Source organism: Hibiscus syriacus, unplaced genomic scaffold (genome assembly GCF_006381635.1).
Source record: "Hibiscus syriacus cultivar Baekdansim isolate YM2019G1 unplaced genomic scaffold, ASM638163v2 tig00111954_pilon, whole genome shotgun sequence".
In the NCBI taxonomy this organism is placed as follows: Eukaryota; Viridiplantae; Streptophyta; class Magnoliopsida; order Malvales; family Malvaceae; genus Hibiscus; species Hibiscus syriacus.
The window spans coordinates 942,242-965,122 of NW_024063221.1; the positions used below are offsets into that span (position 1 = coordinate 942,242).

A 22,881-nucleotide genomic window follows, 5' to 3' on the forward strand; every position below is an offset into this window, starting at 1 on the left:
ATGAATGACATGAGCTAAAATAAAGATCATAAGAATGAAATGAGCTAGAATAAGATGCATAATCATGAAATAGGCTAAGTAAAGATGTGAAATACATGCTAAATGCTAAGTAAAGTATGCTAGCTTCTAAATATCAATATATAAAGAATAATAGTTACGAATTTAACTAAATATATGATAAGGAAATACATACTATGCATGGTATGAAACATAAGGCATGTGATCATCATAATTAATATAACATAACATGAATGATTGGCATAGTAAAGTAGAATGAACAGGCATATGCAACATAACATAAAGTATTTGCAAAGTAATGATATGTAAAGTAAATGGAAAGATGTGAGAGGTAAGTAAATGCTACCTGGTCCTTCATCTTATCAAGCTGTATATAGAAGAAGAGTAATAGGTGCAGGAGTAGGATCACATCACTTGGATTTACCAAGCTATATATAGAAGAATAAAGGGATATTTATGGGCTGGGACCAAGAATTCCAAAAGAGCACCATATAAAACATGACCCAAATTAATTCCCTGAGCTAAATAATTGTGATAGCAATCCTCCTTCAATCCTTGGTTATCATTACATGCACTTACCATTAATTCTATTTATTAAAAAAACATAATATACATTATCTCTCCATGTATATCTCTTTTTTCACTTTATATCTTAATGTTTTTGGCCCATTTTACCCCTTAAAGTTTTCATCCATCCAATATTAACCCCTAACTTAACGAACATTAATAAAGTTACGGTTAATAAAATTATGTCGCGTGTCTTCTTCTTTTTCTTCCTCACTTTTCTTCTTCTTCCTTATCTCGTTTCTCTATGCAAAGAAATCAACGTAAAATTGCCTCCATCCCTCCTCAACAACTACTTTGTTTCTTCTCGTAATCATATCTAACTCATCCTTTAACATTTCATTTTTAAACTTACTTAACAGTAGATTTCTTATCAACCATTTTGAATTCAAGCTTACATCAACTTAATTTCACTTAGACTAATTATGATTTTTAGATTCAAGAACCAAGAGTATTGTCAAACTTTAAAATTAGCTCTATATATTGATATAATTTCACATCCTATATTAGTACTCTGTTACTTCTTCATACATAGATTAGAGTTATTTTATTAAATTATTTGTGCAACTTGTCACCTGACCTCAAATGTAATGGAGTCTTTTGATCTGTTTTACGTGGTACTATCCTAATTAATTAAGACTAGTGCTTTTGTGAATTATATTACTTGTGGTGATGTTCTTATCTAAAACTAGAGTGTGAGCCTGTTTCGCTTGGGATGTAAATTTATTTTATATAATTCTATTATATAAAAATAATTTATTATTTAAATTTTATAATTTCATATATTAAATTGATTATAATCATTAATTCAAAAACATATATTTTAAAATTATATATTTTCTAAAAACAAATAATTTTATTATTTAAATGATAAATTTTTATATAAAAAACTTAAACTTTTTTATTTACAGATCAAATTTACTTTCTTTTATTGTGGAAGTCTAAATTGATTTTTTTCCTCAAGGTCAGAATAATTATTAACATTTCAGGGTTTGCTATCTGATCTGATTGCTTATTGGATGTACCGACAAATTACGAACTGAAACCATCAAAGATTATATTATAGTTTTTTTTTAGGTATGAAAATTTTGTTGACATGTAGTTTTTGTGCAAGATAAAATATTCAAATCGTTTTCAATATTCTCACTTCCCACTAACCTGCAAAATTGGAAATGAAAATTATGGATAGTACTACATTTTCCTTTTGGTCAAATTATGAGACAGATGCAGACATATTTTACGTTTAAGGCCAAGCTGACATTTGCGGCTTCAGATAAGCAACTTATGGCACTTGAAGAGCAACATAAAAGTCGGTTGTTGCATGCAGTGCCATGTGGATTGGGGCCTGACCCGATGATAGACTGGTAAGGTTTGTGCAACAAATGCAGCAGCATACTAGGAGTTGGTGGGAAGTGGATGATGGACCCCAAATTACTGGTGGAATCGTTTGTGATATTGGAGGGACACGCTCCGAAACACCCAACACATACCTGATGGAACTAAAAAATAATCACATCGATTCCTTTATTTCAAAAAGAATGCCATCATTTCATGGGATAAATACTTCACATTCATATGTGGGTAAGGGCTAAACCCAGTTTATAGATGTGCATATATTGTATGGCTATTAAAATTATTGCATGCGATTGTGATTTTAATTTGGAAATTAATACTTGTTCAGATTCAGCAAGGATACAAAAAGGCAACTAGCTACTTGCGTTTCTTTTGAAGGATCATCCCTGGTGCAGGCAAGTGCTAGTGAAACCCTAAAGATTGCTCTGGATAATGGAACACAAAAGTTATATGATTAAAAAGAGGAATAAAAAAGAACTCTCTACTTTGGTACTTAGATTAAGACAGATGTATTGGGTTAGAAATAAAACGGTTGGCCCTTCTAGTTAACTTTCCGTCGTTTCAGTTGTTGATGGAAAAACTAGGAGTCCATTGCAACAGCTTTGGAAGCGGAAGCAATTGAGTGGAAGGGATGTAAGTTTGGGTCTGGGACTTAAATGGTTTCTTCCGAGGAGATCCTACTAACTGCTTCTCCTTAGAAACTCCTTTCCCCATTGTTCCAAGCACCTTCCTCACTTCATTTGCCAGCTCTATAACCATGTCATCCTCATGACCTGTTTAACACAAACAAATCCCATTTCTTTTCTCAATTAGTCATTCAAATTCCACATATTGTTCTTAATATGACGTATCCGTGGTCTGTTTGAAGGAGAAAAATGACTCACCTATATCATACATGGCCTTCTCCAGCAGGAAAAGATAATCTCTGTTGTTTCCACATGGTCCAACAGCAGTTGCAATTTGCCTGAAAATCTAACATCCATTAGTGAACATAAAAACTTTCATCAAAAGGTCAAAATGGAAGGATCAGAATATTACATTGTCATTTCCTCCAATGGCGCAGGCCCCAGGTAATACTTGTTTGAAACTTTGTCGGGGGTAGATGTGAAACTGCATGTTTAACATTTCTGTTAAGAAAATTATGCACAAAGCAACTTCTTTCTGCAATTAAAAAAAAATTATATGATGGGAATTTAGAAGCATGGGTAACTTACACAATAATTCCTGTTAGAGCAGGCTGCAGGGGATCTGCTTCCTGATTGAAAGCAATCATATATTAAGACAAGTAGTGACAAAAAAAACATGGAGAGAGAAAAAAAAAGAAAAACTCCCATTATACCTTGTAGAAGTCCACTAGGTTCTTTTGATCATATTCACATTCTCTCCGCTCCAAGTACTACAAAATGAGGATAAAAAACAGAGATAATTTCTCTCTGAGTAATATGAATTTGATAGAAACAATGCCTGAGATAATGAAGAATGTTCAATGAAGAAATACAGTGTGAAGTGTGATGCACAATACCTCCATTGCTGCTCTTTCCTTTTCAGGACTGCCACGAACACAATAAGCAGCACCCCACTGGAGAAATACTTCACAGTTAGAAAACAAAGAAAACATGCAGCTCCTAACAATACAACTAATAATTAGCAATAATGATCAACAAACAAAAAAAAAAACCCAATATCCAGATCTTTCTATCAATATTGCCTATCATAATCAGCACAAAATTAGGTGAAAACAGACGGGAGAACAAGTGTATCATCTGACATGGAAGAGTTGCTATCAACTACTACTTACACAAACGGCTCCTTCAATTTGTTCCAAGGTGCAAGTCCTTGCAGGATTTTCAGGTGTACCTCTGTGATCAATGCATGCTGCAATACAAAATAGACAGGATTCATAACCAGTAAAACAAAATATACTTGCAGAAATAATTATGTTGTCGTACATTGATAAATTACTTACCAAGGTCAAAAACACGCTTGTAATCCTTGATGAAGCCTATGATTTTATCATCATACTCGAACCCAGGGTTCCATACCAGTGAACCATAACCAAAAACCCAGAGAACCATGGTTATAGAAAACACCTAATAGCAAAGAGGAGTAAAAGAAAAAATGCATTTTAATTCAATCTAACATATGCTGTGAATGCTCATGATAACAGTTAAACTGATTAAATGTAAGTTGTTTAAAGAAAAGAGGGAAAAGGCAGGGGAATACATTACATTGTGGTTTGGGAAGAAGGAAAACATGATGAGAAATAATAATAATAATGCACAAAGAGGACTTACAATAAGATAGAAAAGAAAGAAAGACAAGGACGATGGGTGCTGAATGCCGCCTCTCTCTTTTACTCTTTCTTCCCAGATGGATGGATACTGTTATTTGTAAAGGGAGCTGAAGCCTGCAGCTCGGTATTTGTAGCTGCCCTCCCTCCCGATTTCCCACTTACGTTATACCGACTTGTCCACCCACTACCCACCACCACCTCCTCTGTTTTGCTTTTATTGTAGGAAAGCGTGAAAAATATGGAATTAGATTCATTGTTCGAGGAAACAGGCCCCTTAACTGCACAAATTAACGCTTGATCGATTGAGATTTTTTGAGGCAATGCCAACCAAATCTATTGTGAACCTTAGGATTCATTGAATCTAGACACATTAACAGTTAAGGGACACGTTTTGACCGAAACTGTTGCCACCTAGGAATTAATCTTTCAACAATTGGAAGTTGACTTTGGATATTCAAGTTCAAACTTCAAAGTTCAAACCATATATATGGGCCGATGATCAATTAGGTCAAATTCAAAGGCCTGGTCTATCGTGTTTACTTGGAAGAAATACATTTTTATCCCAAGCCCATGGATTTCTTTGAATTCTATGCAAATTAAATGAAAGGCTGCTGTTGAATCCAAACTCTCATAAGATTTACATTGTTATTTTGACCTTATCTTATACTACAATATAGTCCAAACTTATCTTTGCTTAACCAACGAGCCATTCTATGAAATTAAATAAAACCAAAATATGACTGCCTGCCTTATGGCAGTTCGTTTCAGCCGGTCAAATCAAAAGCAATAGAAAATCCAAACCAAAGGATTGTCTTGTATACTTGTAGATCAGTAGGTAGGCGAAAGTTATACGGGAAAAAGTGTTTATCCGATAGCAAAACAAAGGTCCATCACCGAAAGGAAAAAAAACTCACGGACAAACAAAACACAGAAAAATAGGAGATATATATATAGACCACACACCATTTAATTTCTCACGATTAAAAATCCCACAAATTGCTACACAGCACATTAGTTGATATAGACACTTCCCAGGAAGATAGTTGGGGGAGGGGTCCACAACCCTATAGTTAGGGTACAAACCCAACATCCTTCAAGAATTCATGCTGAAGAGCGCTTCTTGCCGTAATTCTTTTGCTGGGATCCATGCACAGCATTTTCTGGATGATAATAGACAGAATGTATAATCAGTTCGAATTGCAGAGAAGCCATATATGGTTATGATTTTGTCTTATTCCAAAACCATGGTGGCATTCAAAGACCATCAAAACTTATTCCATTTCAGGAAAATGGCTGCCCTTAAATCAGAAAAACAACTTTTCTAAAATTTACTAAGATCGGCCACGATTAAGATAATTATCACCAACATACACAAAGAATTGATATAATAGTCCAAAGTCATTCATGTCTACACTAAAGCTTAAGAAAGCAAAAATCAGCTAAACATTCTCAAATTATCTTAAGTAATTGCCATGTAGCTTTTGCCCATAACTATGAGAACTGTGAAAGATGTTTTATAATGTCACTTTGATACTTGCTAGTTCACATGGAAAAGTGAAGCAAAAAAAAACCCCAAATAAACACTTACAGATAGAAGGTCAATGCCACTGGATTCAAGATTTGGAACAACAGTTGCCAAATCCTGCAAGTAAAAGGTGCATCAATCAGTTCAAACAAAATTTTCTCATTAATAGGTTCACAACAAAACATACAGCCTCTCGATGCCATAAACATAATTTTACCTGAGACGGCCACTTCGGAAAAGCAGACTTAAAATCAGGCAATGAAGTCACTCCAGGCCATGTATCCTCATTTGGAGTACCCAAGATTCTTCACAGAATATGCATATTAATAATAATAATAACAGATCAGTCTAAAATGAATGCACAAGATTTTGGGAGTGAATGTGCATGGATATTTTCCTACAAGCTACATCCAAAAGGCAATTCTTTTATGTTGAACGACCTAAAAGTGCCCCCTTTGCTTTGAACTTACATGTATAAAGAATTCTGTGGGAATATGGACCACCTAAATACTGATAAAGAGCCCCGATAGGCCCATTACCAAGAAGGAAATTAAAAACAAGAAATAAATCCAGTTGTCAAAATAAGAATTTCTGACAGGATCCGTGTTTTCTAGTGCCAAATAAAACTTCCGAAACAAGTATTCATGGTTATGACTTACGGCAATGCATTGTCTTCTGCAGGTTAAGAACAAGGAATGAAATGTCAGAAGAGTAAAACTGTAAGACTTATTCAAAAGGGTACTATAAAATTTGGCCCTGTACCACTTTTCAAGATTTGGAACCTAAAGAAAAAAATTCAGGATTAGGTACCCCCAACTTCCATTCCATCAAGCATTTTGCACCACTGACTAACAATATTAGTCAAAATGCTGGTGTAGCAATATTGACCAATTAAAATGTGTCAAGTGTTATTTTTCCTAAATATTTTAACAAAAAATTCAAAAGATAAAAAGAGACTTGATTTTAAAAATCAAAAAAGAAAATTCCAAAAAGAAGAAGATAATTTGAGTATATGCATAAGTCATAATACTATCAACTGTTATTAGTAACAACTTATGCAAACAAAACCCATGAATCGTTATGGCACTGCAAATGAATTGTAAAGAAGCTAAATTTTAAGACCCTAATGCATTAAAGTCGAGCTGCTAAAAACATTCCTAGTTGTCGCATTGTCAAGATTGAGCACCAACAATGCTCAAAGACTGGCTTATGCAAAACTTTCATGCATATGATGAATGCAACCAATCTCATAAATTGAAGTGTAAAGGAACTGGAGAGAACATATAGGTGGTAGTTAGTTGACCAAGTACACAGAATATTTCTCGTTATCAGTGTTATCAAGGGCACTAGGCGCACTTAGGGTGCAAAGTCCTACATAGCCCGGGATGCAAGGCTCAAAAAATGGCTCACATGAATGATATAAAATGATACAAAAATAATCAAGACTACTAAAATTAAACTAAGAGTTTGTCTAGCTAAAGTTTCTCTTTTCTTGTTTTACAAGCCAAAACATGCAAAAGACAGTTTGCCTCTTAATATCCAAAGTCATCCCAGATTTAGTGTTTATGCAGACATTGGACAAAATGACAAGAATAATTAAATACTAAATCTTCCCTAAGAGCAGAATGACTGAGCAAGAATAATATAAAACAGAAAAATAGAAACTTAACCTTGCTGAACCCAACACACACACACAAATATGGGGGAGGTGTTCAATCCACTATGCAAACGAATTATGAATTTAAGAACAGCCTGTTCTCATTTCAGATCCATAATTAAACAATATCCTAAATCATTTTTGAATGACATAAATTTTCCTTCAAGATTATCTGAGCAAAGACTTTAGAGAATGCACCAACGGTGAAAAAGAAAATGACTAAAATCAGAAATAAAAAAAACTTTACCAATTCAGCAAATGAAACTAAAATAAAATGAAGCTACAACTGTGGTAAGGAGGGTACAACACCTGAAGATCTTGAATAGTTCATCAATCTCAGAATCCCCAGGAAATAATGGTCGTTGGTTCACCATCTCAGCAAAAATGCAGCCAACGGACCACACATCAACAGGAGTCGAGTAATGGCGAGATCCAAGCAGTATTTCAGGTGCTCTGTACCACAGGGTGACAACCTAGAGATAAAGACAACTTTAGAAACCAAGCTAATACTGGTATGCTTATGTACTGAAAATATTGAGCTTGCAGTTAATAGCCACACACTTCTCTTCTAAACATTATAACATATCCAAATAAAACCAATTCACTGATGCTCTAAAGGGGCTTAAAGTTGCATTTGAGACCCCAAGTAACAATAATCCTAAGTTTATGTCATCAGAAATAGAAACGAAATAATTTTATCCTACAAAACATGCAAACCAAACCAGGGCGGATGTACATGGCTCCCTAGGGAGCCATTGCACACCCATTATTTTGAGAAAAATGTTAAATTTAGTTTAATTTGTTAATAGGAATAGAAAAAAATAAGAAAATTTACATACTCAAAATTTTTTAGAATAGAGTATTAAAATTTTGGACCCCCATTTTTTAATTTCTAGATCCGCCACTGAACCAAACTGAAGTTTCTTTGTTCCAACTTGTAATTGTTATGTATAGTAAGAGGATGAAACATTATTTTCAAGAGTTTATCAACAATAAATGCCTAGAAAAAGACAACCATTAACCATACGACAGTGAACATCCAAAAACCTCAAACATGATGATTCTTGATACCTCATGCGTAAATGTTCTAACAGGAATACCAAATGCTCGGGCCAGACCAAAATCAGCAAGCTTCAGTGCATTGGTACGGCGATCTATCAGCAAATTTTGTGGTTTTAGATCTCGGTGAAGAACCCTATGAGAATGACAATAAGCAATTCCACGGAGAATTTGATAAAGGAAGGTCTGCAAGATGATCAAATAACAAATTACTATTATGGGTAATATTATCATCACCCAAATCCATTAGAAAACCAAGGTCAAACAATGACTGATGATAGCTAGCTCTTTATGCATTCAGAACAAGACCCTAAAATAGAATAAAGATGGGTTTCAAGCATCACAATATTTCTTCTTGGCTTTTGTCCACCACATGAAGGTCCAAGACTAAAGATGGCAGGATTAAAAAGGTCCCTCAAAGTGCATTGTAAGCTGGTATTTTCAAATGTTATACACAATCTGTCATTGGCAGTAGGTTTATGGAATTATTCTTCAGTTTATTCAATTATTCTCCAGTTTATTCAATTATTCTCCAATTTTCTAACAAGTTGGAATCAGATTCATGATTTAGACCAGATTGGAGCGCAGGATTGAAGGGTAGGAGAAGACTATGCAAGATGTCCAAGTGAAGGATTTCATGTGTCGGGTTACAAGCTTGGTTGAAAAAAAAATAGATGAAATAGATACTGAAATCCGTCGACAGGTGAAAGGCAAATCAACAGTTCTCACAGATCCTCCTAAGGTGTCTGAAGCTGTGGCTGAAAACACTGCTGGCCAGGGCCATGCAGGTCGGTTGGAGGCACTCCAGCTTTGAGATGAGCCTCACCAGTTTTTTTTTTTTCTAATGACAATCCGTACAGGTGGCTTTTTTTTATAACAATTTCAGGCCTCGTTAAAAACCCCCCATCTTGATTAATGGAGCTTATAGGAACTCCTTAATCAGCGGAAGGAGGAAAAGAGAGCCTTAGGATTTTATTGAACCAAAAAATTACATAAGATACAACCATTATAACCCCACCAACAAAATAAGCTCGAAACAGCTATAAAACATCCAAACTATAAACACAGAATCAGCCAATTCCTTCTTTAGCTAAGGCATCAGCCTCTAAATTGGCTGTCCTATTAACCCATCTGGCAACACCTTCTAAAACATTAAGCAAAACAATATTTTCACTTCAAGGTATTGGTGACAAGGATAAGTTAATGGCTGCTTCCGTGTGCTTTGACGGTAAAGCCTTGAATTTGTTTCAAGGATGAGAAGCTAGAACACCAATTGTCAAATGGGATGTATTTCGGGTGGCTATCGTTCAACATTTTACTCCATCATAGCAAAGGAACTTATATGAAGTTTTTTTTAGGGTGGCAACAAAGTGGAAGCATTGCACAGTATACAGAGGATTTTGAATTGCTGTCTGCACCCTTGAAAGATGCAGATGATGAGGTATAAACAGGGATTTTTATCAATGTTTGTGATAGTAAAATTAAGGCAGAATTGTGTCTTAGTAGTTTGGGTTCTCTCAGCCAGATTATGGATCAAAGCGAACGCATCAAAGAAAAGAATTGGGCACTCAGTCTGCAAGGGAGTGGAGTTCTGGATCGATGGTTTGCAAATCATACAAGATTATTCTGTTTAACTTGGGCAATGCTGATGTTGACCTAGGCTAGGATTAGATTGGCTGGAAACTTTGGAGATATTCAAGTCAAATTCAAAGCCTTGAGTTTGACAAGTTCCAAACAAAAAGGCAAACAAAGATTATTAAAGGTGGTCCTTCGTTGTCCAAATCAGTGGCTTCACTTAAAACCTTGTTCAAAGGACTGGAACAAAATGGAGAAGGGTATTCTGTTGAACTGGCTAAATTGAATGCAAAGGTAGACTCAGATAATTCTGATTTGCAGCAGTCATTAGTAGAATTTGGGAATTTATTTGAGGGACCAAAAGGGCTGCCATCGAGTCATGATCATGCCATCAAAAATACTTGGCAATCCTATGCAGTCATTTCTGCTCAGTTTCCTTCTTTTCACCTTGAGGACATGGTGAAACTTGTTGGGCGGGTATTGTTAGATCTGCAGTTATTAATATAAGATTTGGTACACTATGTTTTTTATCATGCATTGATGGTCTCTAGTAGTTACCATCTGTTTTAATTTATGTTGTTTATTGTGATCTCTAGCATACTAACGGTTAGTTTGGTGGATTATTTGTACCAAAAATAAGGGAAAACATGGGAGGTTATTGACTGGTCAGTTCTTGGTTAGTTTTGAGAGGAAAAAGGTCCCTCAAAGTACCTTGTAGGCTGGTAGTTTCGAATGTTATATGTAATCTTCCATTGGCAATAAGTTTATTGAATTATTCTCGGGTTTTCTAGCACTGTTAAAGTCCAAAGTGGAAAATTTTGAGCATAAAACCCTTCAAACAGAAGAATAATCTGACTCACTTTAATCATTCGTGGATCTTTCCCAAATTCTGGACATGAATCCATGTGCTTCTTTAAATCCAAGTCCAGGTATTCAAAGACCAAATATAAACGCTTCTCACTGTGCACTACATCTTGCAGCCTGTCACCAAAAGAGCAATCAGAGAAGCTGGCTGAAAGACAGTTACAGGCAATATAGACAAAAGAAAATAACTCATATTCAAAATATGACCAGAATATATCATGATATCAAAATATGATATCTAAAAATGCCAATTCATGGGCTTAACTAACCAACCTACTTTGACTTACATCCATGACGAAAGTAGAGCAATATCACCCACCTACAGAAAATATGACATGTCTGTTTTTATATTTTTTATTATTATTATGCAGTTCCCATTTACCCTTCCTTATGCACTCAGCGCAACATGTAGATTTCCTATAACTTATTCACACTTCATGTTATATTCAAGTAGCATCCATAGTAAAAAAACGTAAAATTCTTTGGCAGGCTTCACAAACATGACTAGATAGCAATGAACAGAGTTTTGTTGTCTAAAAAATGTATATGAAGTGATTAAAGAGTAGCAGAAGAAAAATTGAAATCAGTGTAGTTGTGTAAACTAATGAGTGGTGAAACAGCAATGTGATTATATGCTGAGCCGTGCAGTGACGTGCATTGCCTACCTAACGATATTTCCATGTTGCATTTCCTTCAAGAGCGAGATTTCTCTAATTGCAGTGCTAGGTACACCTTCGTCTTCCTGCTCTAAGCGAATCTTCTTCAAAGCAATTGTTTCATTGGTAACGCGGTCACGAGCCTTGTAGACAACGCCATAGGTTCCTTCACCAATCTTCTCTACTTTCTCGTACTGTAAATCTCAGGGGGTGCATAAGGGAGCAAGAAAATAAGGAAATTGAAATAAACTGAAATGACAGATCTAATTCGATTACCTGGTCCATGTGCACCCCCACCAGAAGTGAATAATAAAATAAGCTAGAACAAAGAGGAAAAAGAAAACAGTTAACTCATCTCAAACAAGAATCAAAGAAATATGAATTCATTGTAATCTTTGAGAAGCTTTTATGACGGGGAATTGAAGTTAGAGTGGATGCAGAGAGCCGAACCGTGGAAATGAATTAGGGAAGCAAGCAAATGAATGATAACCCGCCCAATACAAAAACACAAAATAAATCAATAAAGGTAAACCCCAAAAGTGAGAGAAGATAGTTACCTGAAATGATAGACGGATTTGTTTGTGAGCAAGTGAGTGAGTTGAGGTTCCCTGAGGAGCAGAGAGACGAGCTGTTTCTCTTATTTCTATTTAAGTATTAAAGTAATGATGATGTTCTCAAGCGTGAACCCTAAAACCGAGAGACCAGTTGTGACCCATTTTGAGTTTGACTTCTCTTTTGCCTCGCTCCAATATTTTCTCTCGGATAAACTACATCAATGGTCTCTAAAGTTTGAGTACATTTTCGGTTTCACCACTAAAGTGAAAAGGTTAAAAACATAGTCACTGATATTTCAAAAAGTAATAAAATGATCACTCAATCATATTACATAAGTTTTGAAATTTCTTGAAATCTCAAACCTAATTTCAAATAAGAAACAAAAAATTTAAAAAAATTACCATAGAAATGGACAGGAAATAACCGACAGGCAGAATCAAAATACCATTATATAATATTGGACACCTAACTCGGTTAGCTACTCTTTAAACTAACGACAACTATAGAAGAAGATTTTTTGTTTGTTGAAATTGTGGGAATAAGAGATTCAAACTTTGTTATTTCTTCTTTTGGTTGGATTATAACAACTTAAACCAGATTCACAATATACGAGGGACATAAGATATCTATTAGGCTATCAAAACGACCACCAAGTTTAAAATCTTTTAATTTTTTCGTAAAATGTGCATAATATTTTCTCAAGCACAGATAGAATAAAAATATTTATAAAAAATTGGAGCTTCGAATATGACATGGTGTAAATTAAAACAAATCAAATTGTTGAGTTAATCGAACCAATAAAACTATCAAGAGGGAGAGGATTGGCAACTAAAAATTTGATAGAAGTTTTTTACTAGAAAATGAAAAATAGACACAAGCAATTTTAGAGTGGTTAAACTTCCTTAATGAAGTCTATATCTACTACTTTAGTTTACACACTAGAATTTCAACAAATTCTCTAATTTGTTCAAACCTTTTAGGAAAAGATGTAACCTTACAACACACTTAGATTTGTTGAAATTAAGTTGTCTTGGTTGATTTGTTGAAATCTCTTGTTATTAATCTTGAATCTTGCTTTGTTTCATTGATTACCTTATGAGTTCATGATCACGCTTTTTGAATTTATGGCGCACGATAGTAAAAACAACATGATTAGTATTTTCCTTAATTTTTTTGTGTGATGTTCCATGAATCCGTTGGTTGATATGTTTCTTAATTCAATACACAATACATTTTCTTGTGAGATTTAAGCCTAAATGAGCATACATTTTTCATTATTGCTCATTTGTTTTATTGAGTGTAACCAGATTAATTTTAATATTCTAGAAATTGTGATTAAATACATATCGATAGAACACGTTGAACTTGATGCTTTAAGAAGATTAGGGAACGTAGGATTAACTTGTAATACCCCAAATTTTTGATAGTGACCAAAATATAAATTTTAAAAGTTTGATGGTTAAAATAGAAAATTGAGAAAACTTTAAGAACCTAAGTGGTAAATTTTCTCAATAAGAACTTTATTTCATAAATTGATTTTGTTAGGGACCAAAATATAAATTTTGAAAGTTTAATGACCAAATTATAAATTTAGAAAAAGTTTAGGAATCAAAATGATAATTTTAAAAGTTACATTTTGGCCTCATAAATAAATAGTTTAATTCAAGAATAACGTTTCCGTGGGAATCCGAATTTCAATACGGGTTTTGTATTAAAAGTTATAAAACAATGAAGTTTGAGGAAAAATTATGTAAATCAGACCGAATAAAATTTGAGGAAAATCTGAAGGATGATAAATTAGACCTCAAAATATTATTTTCATATTTTTAAATGTTGGAAAATAATATAAATCTTTGGATTTTAGGATTTAATTCCATGTTTAATATGGACTGTTGGATTAAAGTGACAAGATTGTAATTTTTGAAAAAAGATAAGGGCAAATCGGTAAAGTAAGATATTGTTCGTTCATCTTTGACTTTAAGAAGATGATAAGGTTGAGGTCTTTTGATTAGATAGTAAATATTAAGTTTCATTAAGGGTAAATTGATATTTTTTTTCAATTTAATGAATATAATATTAATTAAAATTTAAATTAAAAGGTAAATTAGCATGAAATTATCTCAAATTCATGCCAACTTATTCATCTTCTTCTCCAAAGTGACGTGAGCTATCCTAAGGTAAGGAAAAAAATTTGGTTTCCATTTTTGAGCTATTTTATTTGGATTTCAAGTTATGTCGTGAAATAGAAAAATTATATATTCGAAAAACACTATCTTTTGGTACCAATTATGCTTGCTCAACTTGTTTGTTTTCAAAAATCCCCAAATCTTAGGATTTGTGTTCTTACTAGGGTTTTTGAAATTGATGATAAATCTTGATGATTTATAGTTTGTAGATTCATTTTCAAGCTTGATTTATGATTAGAACATGTTCAAACTTCCTAGAAATGGTTATATGATTTTCAGTCAAAAGAGGAAATTGTATAACTTTGTATTTTGATGAGAGTTGATTAGGGCTTTGATTATAGAGATGTTGTAAAGTTCTTTGGAAGTTGATTTCATGCTTGAATCGAATCAAAATCGAGCAAAAATCATGAAAACATATATTTAAAGGTTAAAGCATTCAACCAGGTATTATTGAGTGAGAAAAATTATGAAAAAAATTTTAAAAGGGCTAGAATTGATGTAGGAAGTATGTTACAAGCCTTAGAAAAAATTGGGGACCATTATGCAATTTTTGAAAAGTTGGGAGACCAATTCGGTAATTTTGGAAAATGTTTGAATGGTTGTGGAATTGTCTAATAGTTGATGTACAATGCTGGAATTTATTGTTTTGGAATTGAAATGAGTGTTAATATGTGAAATATAATCATTTTGGAAGTTTGGAAAGCTTGATTATCTAAGCGCAATATACGTATAGTTGGAGTACTCAAATGTAATTGTACCTTGTAAAAGTACTTGGATAGTAATAATTTCAGTGTTGGAAATTTTGCATTAAAATTTAAGTGATAAAATAGTGAATGACCATTTTGTGTAAATTGGAAAAGTTGGTGCCAATATTAAAAGGAATTATTAAGTGTTTGTATTTTGGTAGAAAATAAGTTCTAAGTATATTATGGATTTTGTTTTGGGGATATGATTATGTTAGTATAATACTAACATATGTATCGACATCAATTTGTGATTGAGTTTTCTGATCAAAGTAAATCAAATATAAAAAATCTAGTGTAGAGCATAGTGAGGCACATCTTTAGATATATAAAGTGTCAATGTGAGTGCATTTATTATGTACTTATATTATATGAGGAAGACTTGCGATGAGTCAACCTTGAAAGTTTTTATAAAAGCATGTATTACCGTATTTTGAAATATTTTCATAAAGTTTATGAAAATGATTTTTATGAAAGATTTTAGGGTATGAACTGCCCTAAAATGAATGGACGTGTTTCATACAAATTACTGTTTATTGATGGGTTAGAATAAATGTTTAACTTGCGATTTGGATTTTAAAGCCTATTATATGTGCATGGAGAGTTATAGGTGCAAAAATAATATCATAATAAGGTGGTATTGTAATAGTACTTTGTGTACTGTAGCACTATGTATGTAATTGACATACTTGGTGTGAGATGGATATCTATCGATTTAGAAAATGCTTATTGCATATTCGTAAGAGTACTTTGTGTACTTGAAGTAGTATTTTGTGTATTATGGTAAGAGTATTTTGTGTACTTGGAGTAGTACTTTGTGTACTATGGCAAGAGTGTTTTGTGTACTTGTAGTAGTACTTTGTGTACTTGTAGTAGTAATTTGTATACTATGATACTTTGTGTGCAAGGATGGTAGTCTTACGGGATTACTATTCAGAAATTGGTTAGTTTCATGTTATTGTGCACCTTGCTTTCTCATTTGTCGTACATTAGGATGTGAAAGGATATTTTGAATATATTGATTTATAAGTATGATAGGCATACAAAATATTGTTTAGCAAGTTACTTTATGGAAATTTGGCTTATCAAGTCAGTTTTTATGCTTTTATGTATTTTATACGATAAATCGTATTTTGATCTTGTAATGGTTTACTCATGTTTTTAAAATGCCTTATTTGTTCTATTATGCCTCACTATCTTCAATCCAAATAGTGCATATTACCTTGATCGAAGTTGTGATCTACAGTTGGGGAGGAGAGTCGGCTTGTAGCAAATTTAATTCCCTAAGAACAAACTTAGCGGCAGTCCGCTAAGGGAAATCAAGATCGGATTTGATTCTCATTTAGACACCATAATCCGAGCACGGGTTTTTCAATTCCTAAACCAGCATTGGCGATAACAACGAAGGGCGTTGTTAATCCAAACAAGTGCTAGATTCCAAGGATTGACTTTGGAAAATTAGTTCACTAGAGAGAAGAACAAGTTACAAGGATTAAGCATTGTAGACTGTAATTGATAAATAACCAACGTAAAATCTATTTCAGCCATCGATACAGATTGAAGAAAAGAGAAAGCAGTGGCTATCTCTCATCATAATTAATTTTTCTACAATTTACTTTTCTTGCTTTCGTTACTTTAATTTAATTTTATTTAGTTTACTTGATTATTCTAACCCCATCTTTTTAATCTTTTTGTTTTACAAATTTCTTGGTTCAAGATCAAATCAATTCAGAATTAGAAATTTTCGAATCCATGTGGACTGACACCTTTCTTCCCTATATTACGTTTAAATCATAATTATCTGAGAAAAAAATTAATTACTTGACAATTACGACGCTTGTCACCCTTAAAAAAAACTTGAATCATCTAAATTTCAAATTTTAAAAAATGATTTTATCAACTTGAAGGGTAAAGTGACCAAGCTATAATTTAAAAGGCATAATATTAGAAGTAATTGTTCGATTAACCATTTTAATTTTTATTTTTTTATATTTGCATTTTAACATATATTAAATCTTTGGTAGCACATAATATATATTAAATTGTTGGTGTCTTATCCAAAATAATAACTTGATATGTATCCACAAGATGCTAATATGATATGTGAAAAAATCAAATAATAATTTTATCAAAATTAAACTTAAAATAAAAATAATAAAGACTAAAATGTAAAAAATAATAATTGAAAAATTTATATAAGTAAATATTAAGGTTTATTTAACCGTGGTGGAAACCCTACCTCTTTTAACGGAAACCCCTCCCGATGATCCACTTCTCAAGAAAGCAAGACGGCAAGAGGAAGAACCGTCGAACGATGGTGGTTCTGAGGCAAATCTTGAAGACACAAATATGACTGATAAGCCCCAAACAGTTGAAGCCCCTACTCCAATTTCCTATAAAGATACTCTCCTGGGAGATACCACTGCTAAATCTAGCGACATGAACGCTTGGTGTGAAGATGATGATATAAAGGTTTAGGAGGAAGACGTGGCTTGTGGTGTCATTAAAGACTTGATCTCCATTGATTTCTAAGACAGAATTCAAACAATCGCAAATAAGAGTCTCAATCAAATAATTGTCGTTCATGTATTGGGATGTCGTATTTGCTATACAACTCTCAAGACTAAGACCCAAGATCTTTGGAAACCCGCCCAGCCTTTTTGAATCACACGTGGAAAATGACTATTTTCTCATCTCGTTCTATTCATAGGACAATTACCTGAAGGCCCTCTCATGTGGCCCTTGGACGTTGTTCGGCTATTATCTTACTGTCCAACCATGGTACCCAGACTTTTCTACTTCGCAGGCCTTTCCTCGGAAAATCAATATGTGGATCTGTTTATAAGGGTTATCGGTTACCTTCTATAAACAAAGTCTCATCACTAAAATCGGCAAAAGCATTGGCAAGGTAATCAAAACTAAATATCAAACGGAGTTTAGGAGGGGTCATTTTGCACAAATGACGGTAAGCAATGATCTCCAAAATCCCTTAATTTCAAAATTACTCATTAATGGTCGAGTAAAAATCGTATAATATAAATATCTGCCTTTAATTTTCTACTCTTGTGGTCGTTACGGTCATATACAGGATATCTACCCGACAAAGAATCTCAACACGCAACTAGAAAATTCCATGACCACATCGCCAATTGTGCTAGTGAAAAACACGACCGTTAATTAACCATCCGATTATCCTTATGGTCCTTGGATGTTGGTAGAACGAAGACAGAGACGAAACACTAAGATATCGGGAAGTGGAAGTGATTCTTCTAAAGTAGCTAACGACTCAAGATTCAATCCCCTCTTAGACTCCAATATTACCAATGCTCAGAACTAGCCTTTAAACACAGGCAGTGTCCCCATCTTCCCTCCAGCATGTAACTCAACAAATAGCAAGGCAAGTAGTTCATCTGGTAAAGTGATGAACGGCCCCAAGAACAGCAAGGGTAAATGACTGTCAGAAAGCCCGACTGTCCAAATGTTACCATGAAGACCTCGCGATCGTTACCAGGCCAACCGAGTGGTGCCCCTCACCAACCCATGGCCTCCTCCCGAATCACTATTCTTGATCGATCGAAGCATTCAACCATTTTCCTCTAGGAAAATGCTGATCCCAATGTTGTCAATAATGCAACTTTGCATGATCCCACTTTTGCCCCCCATTTGGATAAACAAGTCAGTGTCCCCCCAGATTTATCATTAAATATAAAACCCACTTCTATTGATGTTAGCCATGTTCCCATGTTCCACATGACATTGTCCACGATCAGTTTGCATGCCATGGAAGTTTAATCAGGTTTTCCTTTTCATATATCTTATTTTTTAATGGGTTTTAAGAACTCATGTTGGAATACTTAGGGTTGTGGTCACCCTCGTTTTCAAACCACTATCCGTCAATACTTGAGAGAATTTAAACCGAATCTGTTTGCCTTTGTTGAGACAGTTATTGGAGGCAGTGTTGATGCCTTCATTGCTTCTCTTGGCTTTCCATACTCTCATCGCACTGAAGTTGCTAGTTTTTCTGGAGAAATATGGTTGTGCTGGTTTGATTCTGTCCGAATTGAGATCCTTCTGAACCATTTCCAATTCATCTACTGTAAAATATCTATTGCAAATTCTGATTTGTCTACTTTGGCCACTTTTGTTTATGCGAGCCCGAATGCCACTAAGCGCAAAAGCTTATGGCCGTACCTCAGCTCTATTGCTACCATTTTCACCTCGCCTTGGGTTCTAATGGGTGATTTTAACGCTGCTTTGTCCCCGTCTGATAGATGTAATCATGCTAGTTTCACTCGACTAAGCAAGGATTTCCAGAATTTGTTTTTTTATCATGGTCTTCGTGATATGGGGTTTCAGGGGCTGGAGTTTACTTGGAACCGCGATCTTTCTTATGCTGGCCTCGACCGTGTTTTATGTAACTCTCTTTGGGATGAATTTTATCTTGAAGTTTTTGTTAGACATCTTCACCGTATGCGCTCGGACCATAAACCGTTGCTTTTCTATATAGGGAGCCTGACTAAAAGCATTTGGAATTACCAATTTTGATAAGGGTAAAGTATAGTAATGGTAACTGAACTTTTTTGAAGCTTTCATTTAGGTCCACCAACTTTTAAAACTTGCAATACAGTCTCTCAATATTTAGTTTTTTTGCAATATGGTCCCCGACGTTACACTACCGTTAGAAGATGTTGACGTGGTAGTGAGATCACCGTTTGCAACTATGAAAATTAGGGTAAATTATATAAATGGTCACTAAATTTTTCAGGCGCTTGCATTTAGGTTCCCAAACTTTTAAAACTTGCAAAATAATCCTCAATTTCATTCTAAACCCCAAATTCCAAAATAATTCAATTACATTCTAAACCAAAAATTCTAAAATACTTCAAAATAACATTGAGTTAACCAAGATTTCATGTTAACCAAGATTTATATAATTTTTTTGATGTTTTGATTGAGTTGTATTCAGTGAAAATTGATTGTTACAGTTCGATTGAGTTCATGTGCAATTGAATGGTGGGGGTATGCATGTGTAAATGAGGTTTGATGGTATTGGATATAAGTTCTAATTTCTTATTATTTTTTCAGATTGTGTTGCATGTGTATTGGGCACTGAGTTTGAAGAAAATATTGTAAACATTGATGCTATTTAAATATTGGTTGTTGGGACTTAAATGTGAAACATTTTTTCATGAACTTAAATCTATAAATTTTCAGAATAGTAATAATCAATTTTCACATGAAATTGGCATCATTTACACATACATACCCCACTATTCAATTGCACATGATCTCAATCGAACAATAATAATCATTTTTTACTGAATACAACTCAATCAAAACATCAAAAAAATTAAAAAATTAATATAAATCTTGGTTAACTCAATATTATTTTGGAATTTGGGGTTTATAATATAATTGAATTATTTTGGAATTTGGGGTTTAAAATGAAATTGAGGATTGTTTTGCAAGTTTTAAAAGTTGGAGGATCTAAATGTAAGCATCTAAAAAGTTCAATGACCATTTATATAATAACCATAATTTTTATAGCTGCAAACAGTGATCTCACTGCCACGTCAACATCTTCCAACGGTAGTGTAATGTTAGGGACCATATTGCAAACAAACTAAATGTTGGGGGGATTGTATTACAAGTTTTAAAAGTTGGGGGACCTAAATGAAATCTTCAAAAAAGTTCAGTGACCATTACTATATTTTACCCTTTTGATAATTCTCTGGTTGGTCACCGCATTAAGACTTTGGCCGCAAGGTTAGGGATAATTGGGTCCTCATGGAATCTCTCTGATTCAATTATTAAATGTACCACGTCGACAGACACTTGGAATAAAACTGTTTTCAAATATATTGTCACTAAGAATAAGATTGTTATGGCCACACTAAGGGGGGTGCACAAAAGTTTGAATCAATAAGATTGTTATGGCAAGACTAAGGGGTGCACAAAAGTTTGAATCATCACCATTCCATATTCCTTATTAACCTTGAAGCTAACCTCCTTGTAGAAATCAAGTATCTTTTGAAATTGGAGGAAAAACTTTGGAAATAACAATCACGATCAGACTAGGTCTCTCAGGGTCACAAAAACACTAAGTATTTATATAACACCTACGACCTGTCTACTTACACCAATATAGGTTATAGATGTTACATGAGTTACTTAAAACATTTCTCAACTCAAAAGTGATTAAAATTAATTTTTCCAAAATATAGTTATTATTATAAAACATTAAATCACATAAAACTATCCCATAATATTTAAAACATATATTAATAAACAATACATCCATTTATAATAATAACAACAATAATAATAATAATAATAATAATAATAATAATATAATAATAATAATAATAATAATAATATTATCAATAGTGAAATAGAGTAAAATAGTTTTGTTTAGCCATTACAAACCAGTTCCAAAATAGTTTAATAGAGAAACTAGGACATTCATAAGTACATGCCACTAACTAAGTCAAAATCACATCAAAGAATGTCTTACTGATATTGTAATATACTCCTTGATGCTTGGTGTTGCTCAGTACTCTTTACTCCTACTCCTGATCTTTATCTACGCGTGAAAATCATCACAAGCTAAGTATATACTTAGTGAGGCAATTAAAAAAGTAAACAGTGCAATACAACTCATACATGAAATTACATGTTTTTTCCAATGCAATAAGATTACCTTACCTGCATGTCCAATATTTTACCATAATTATATGATAATAAAATCATTATAATCATTTTTACCAATAACCATAGCCCAAATGTAAACCTATAAAGGCCATGGGCATTGGAGTCAAATATATACATCGTAATTCTAAACCTACACTAAGTTTATGCTCTAGTGCTAATCCGGATATGACATATAAGGTCGTGCCTACCACATGCACTTAGTGTCCTTACACACTAGTGCTAATAGAGACCTGCAAGTACTATACTCTATGACATGACAACTATACCCTATCCTTCAACGACTTACTTGGATATATAGTATAATTTATTTTATCCATGGCATTGTATATCCATATAATTAACATTAGGGCAGTTCATATCTGAAATAACATTCATGGCAAAATATCATATTTATCAGTGATCAATGTTTTATAATTTCACACTTTGACATATCAATGTCATGTCAATATTATGATAAATGACATAATATCATGATGATATAAACAAAGTAAACTCATCGCAAGTCTTTATGATGATGTATAACACATCTATGTACTATGTTATGCATGCATTTCACTCACCTTGACACTTTATATATTTCAAAAGATTTGTCTCACTATGCTCCAAACATAATCCTTTTTATACTCGATTTGCTTCGATCACAAAATCAATCACGATCCGTACAAAAATCACAAATTGATATCGATACATATTTTAGTATTGTACTAACATAAATACATTTCCCAAAAAAATCCATAATTATACTTGAAATTTATTCACCACCAAAACACTTCAACACTTATTAATTCTTTTAATATTGACACCAACTTTTCCAAATTATATAAAATGGTCCTTCACCATTTTACCTCTTAACTTTTCAATACCAAAATTCTAGCATTGAAATAATTACCACCCAAGTATATTTACAAAGGCATAATTGTATTTAAACACCCCAAACTATTCGAATATTGCATATAAATCACTAAACTTTACAAACTTCCATAATGATCCAATTTCACATCCTAACACTCATTTCAATTCTCAATCAAAAATTTCCAGCATAGTACATCAACTATTGAACAATTACACAACAACCCACTATTTTTCCAAAATTTCCAATTTGGTCCCTAACTTTTCAAAAAT

General features: G+C 33.5%; 2 protein-coding genes across 3 annotated transcripts; both read right to left on the minus strand.

Moving 5' to 3' along the window:
- Nucleotides 1-2,481: 2,481 nt before the first annotated feature.
- On the minus strand, nt 2,482-4,025 carry LOC120173541 (gamma-glutamylcyclotransferase 2-1-like). The gene is made up of 8 exons (XM_039180677.1): nt 3,902-4,025; nt 3,734-3,810; nt 3,458-3,514; nt 3,275-3,331; nt 3,150-3,190; nt 2,974-3,045; nt 2,820-2,899; nt 2,482-2,708 (listed from the first exon to the last, which is right to left on the minus strand). Exons 1-8 carry the CDS (start codon nt 4,008-4,010, stop codon nt 2,497-2,499), a joined length of 705 nt encoding a protein of 234 aa, XP_039036608.1. The 5' UTR covers nt 4,011-4,025; the 3' UTR covers nt 2,482-2,496.
- A 992-nt stretch (nt 4,026-5,017) lies between these two features.
- LOC120173540 (cell division control protein 2 homolog A-like) lies at nt 5,018-12,224 on the minus strand. 2 transcript variants are annotated; one of them, XM_039180675.1, is made up of 9 exons: nt 12,122-12,224; nt 11,841-11,883; nt 11,574-11,758; nt 10,905-11,025; nt 8,482-8,655; nt 7,720-7,883; nt 5,971-6,058; nt 5,817-5,870; nt 5,018-5,438 (listed from the first exon to the last, which is right to left on the minus strand). In XM_039180675.1, the coding sequence occupies exons 2-9, from the start codon at nt 11,847-11,849 to the stop codon at nt 5,322-5,324; spliced, it is 912 nt and encodes a 303-aa protein (XP_039036606.1). In that variant the 5' UTR covers nt 11,850-11,883; nt 12,122-12,224; the 3' UTR covers nt 5,018-5,321. The 2 variants fall into 2 exon arrangements, with proteins under 2 accessions (XP_039036606.1, XP_039036607.1); XM_039180676.1 differs by having other exon boundaries at nt 5,018-5,388; nt 12,122-12,222.
- Nucleotides 12,225-22,881: the final 10,657 nt, after the last annotated feature.

Bases quoted from the DNA above. Each gene is read 5' to 3' on its own strand.
- LOC120173541 (XM_039180677.1), bottom strand. From the start codon at position 4,010: ATGGTTCTCTGGGTTTTTGGTTATGGTTCACTGGTATGGAACCCTGGG. The intron at 3,332-3,457 runs GTATTGTGCATC...CTCATTTTGTAG, and splicing joins AGGAAAGAGCAGCAATGGAG to TACTTGGAGCGGAGAGAATG. The intron at 2,709-2,819 runs GTGAGTCATTTT...TGTGTTAAACAG, and splicing joins GAAGGCCATGTATGATATAG to GTCATGAGGATGACATGGTT.
- LOC120173540 (XM_039180675.1), bottom strand. The intron at 8,656-10,904 runs GTGAGTCAGATT...ATCATCTTGCAG, and splicing joins AAGATCCACGAATGATTAAA to ACCTTCCTTTATCAAATTCT. The intron at 6,059-7,719 runs GTGTTGTACCCT...TATTCTGTGAAG, and splicing joins GAACTATTCAAGATCTTCAG to AATCTTGGGTACTCCAAATG.